The sequence below is a fragment of the Nannospalax galili genome, unplaced genomic scaffold (assembly GCF_000622305.1).
Source record: "Nannospalax galili isolate Female #2095 unplaced genomic scaffold, S.galili_v1.0 scaffold976, whole genome shotgun sequence".
NCBI classification, from domain to species: Eukaryota; Metazoa; Chordata; class Mammalia; order Rodentia; family Spalacidae; genus Nannospalax; species Nannospalax galili.
Window position 1 is genome coordinate 2,162,715 of NW_008339381.1, and position 679 is coordinate 2,163,393.

At 40.1% G+C, this 679-nt stretch overlaps 1 protein-coding gene across 1 annotated transcript in view; it reads right to left on the reverse strand.

Moving 5' to 3' along the window:
- The window catches only part of St8sia6 (ST8 alpha-N-acetyl-neuraminide alpha-2,8-sialyltransferase 6), a 149,284-nt gene that overhangs the window by 1,297 nt on the left and 147,308 nt on the right, over positions 1-679 (reverse strand). The window contains exon 7 of the mRNA XM_008833896.1: positions 477-569. Within this exon, the coding sequence (XP_008832118.1) occupies positions 477-569 (93 nt within the window). The remainder of the gene's footprint in view (positions 1-476; positions 570-679) is intronic.

Below are 679 nucleotides of genomic sequence, written 5' to 3' on the forward strand. Positions count from 1 at the left end.
AACTGAAACAAAATTAAATGTAGGATTTTATAAAGTAATAAATATTTTGAACTAGTTGCATTTCAGAAACAGAATATGGAAATTCTCCAGCAGTAGTCAACTACCCAAGTGAAAACACTTTTGCCAGGCTGTGTTAGGGCTTACTCTGAAACTTCTAAACAGACTGTTTAAGCAAGAAGTTCTGCCAAGATAGAGTAGCGCTAAAACTCTCAAAGGAAATAGAAGACACTGACTTCACTATTGTTTTCTAAAGGAGATAAATCCTCCTTTGATTAGATGCAACTCTCTCATGGCATAATCAGTTCTGATGAAGCACAGAGTCAAAGGGATGTCAAAATTTGCAAAGGTCTTCCTTTGGGCTTTCCCCAGAAGTCCTCTGAGCTGTATGGCAAGTCCACCTCAGCAGCGAGTTACCGTGCCCAGACTGAGCAACGTGTGGTGTCCTAGCAGTCCTTACGGATCCTGCGGGTACTCACTTCAGTGTGATAATGCTGGGATTGACAGTCACAAGATTGGTTTTGCTGCCAACGTCTTTACTAACATTTCCTGTGGTGGGAGGGAGGTTACACCTGGAATAGGGAAGGAAAATTATTTTCAAAATACAACCTATAAAAAGCATGCATACACATGCCTATGTCTGTACACTTACATATCTGATATTTGTATTTCAGAAGAAATC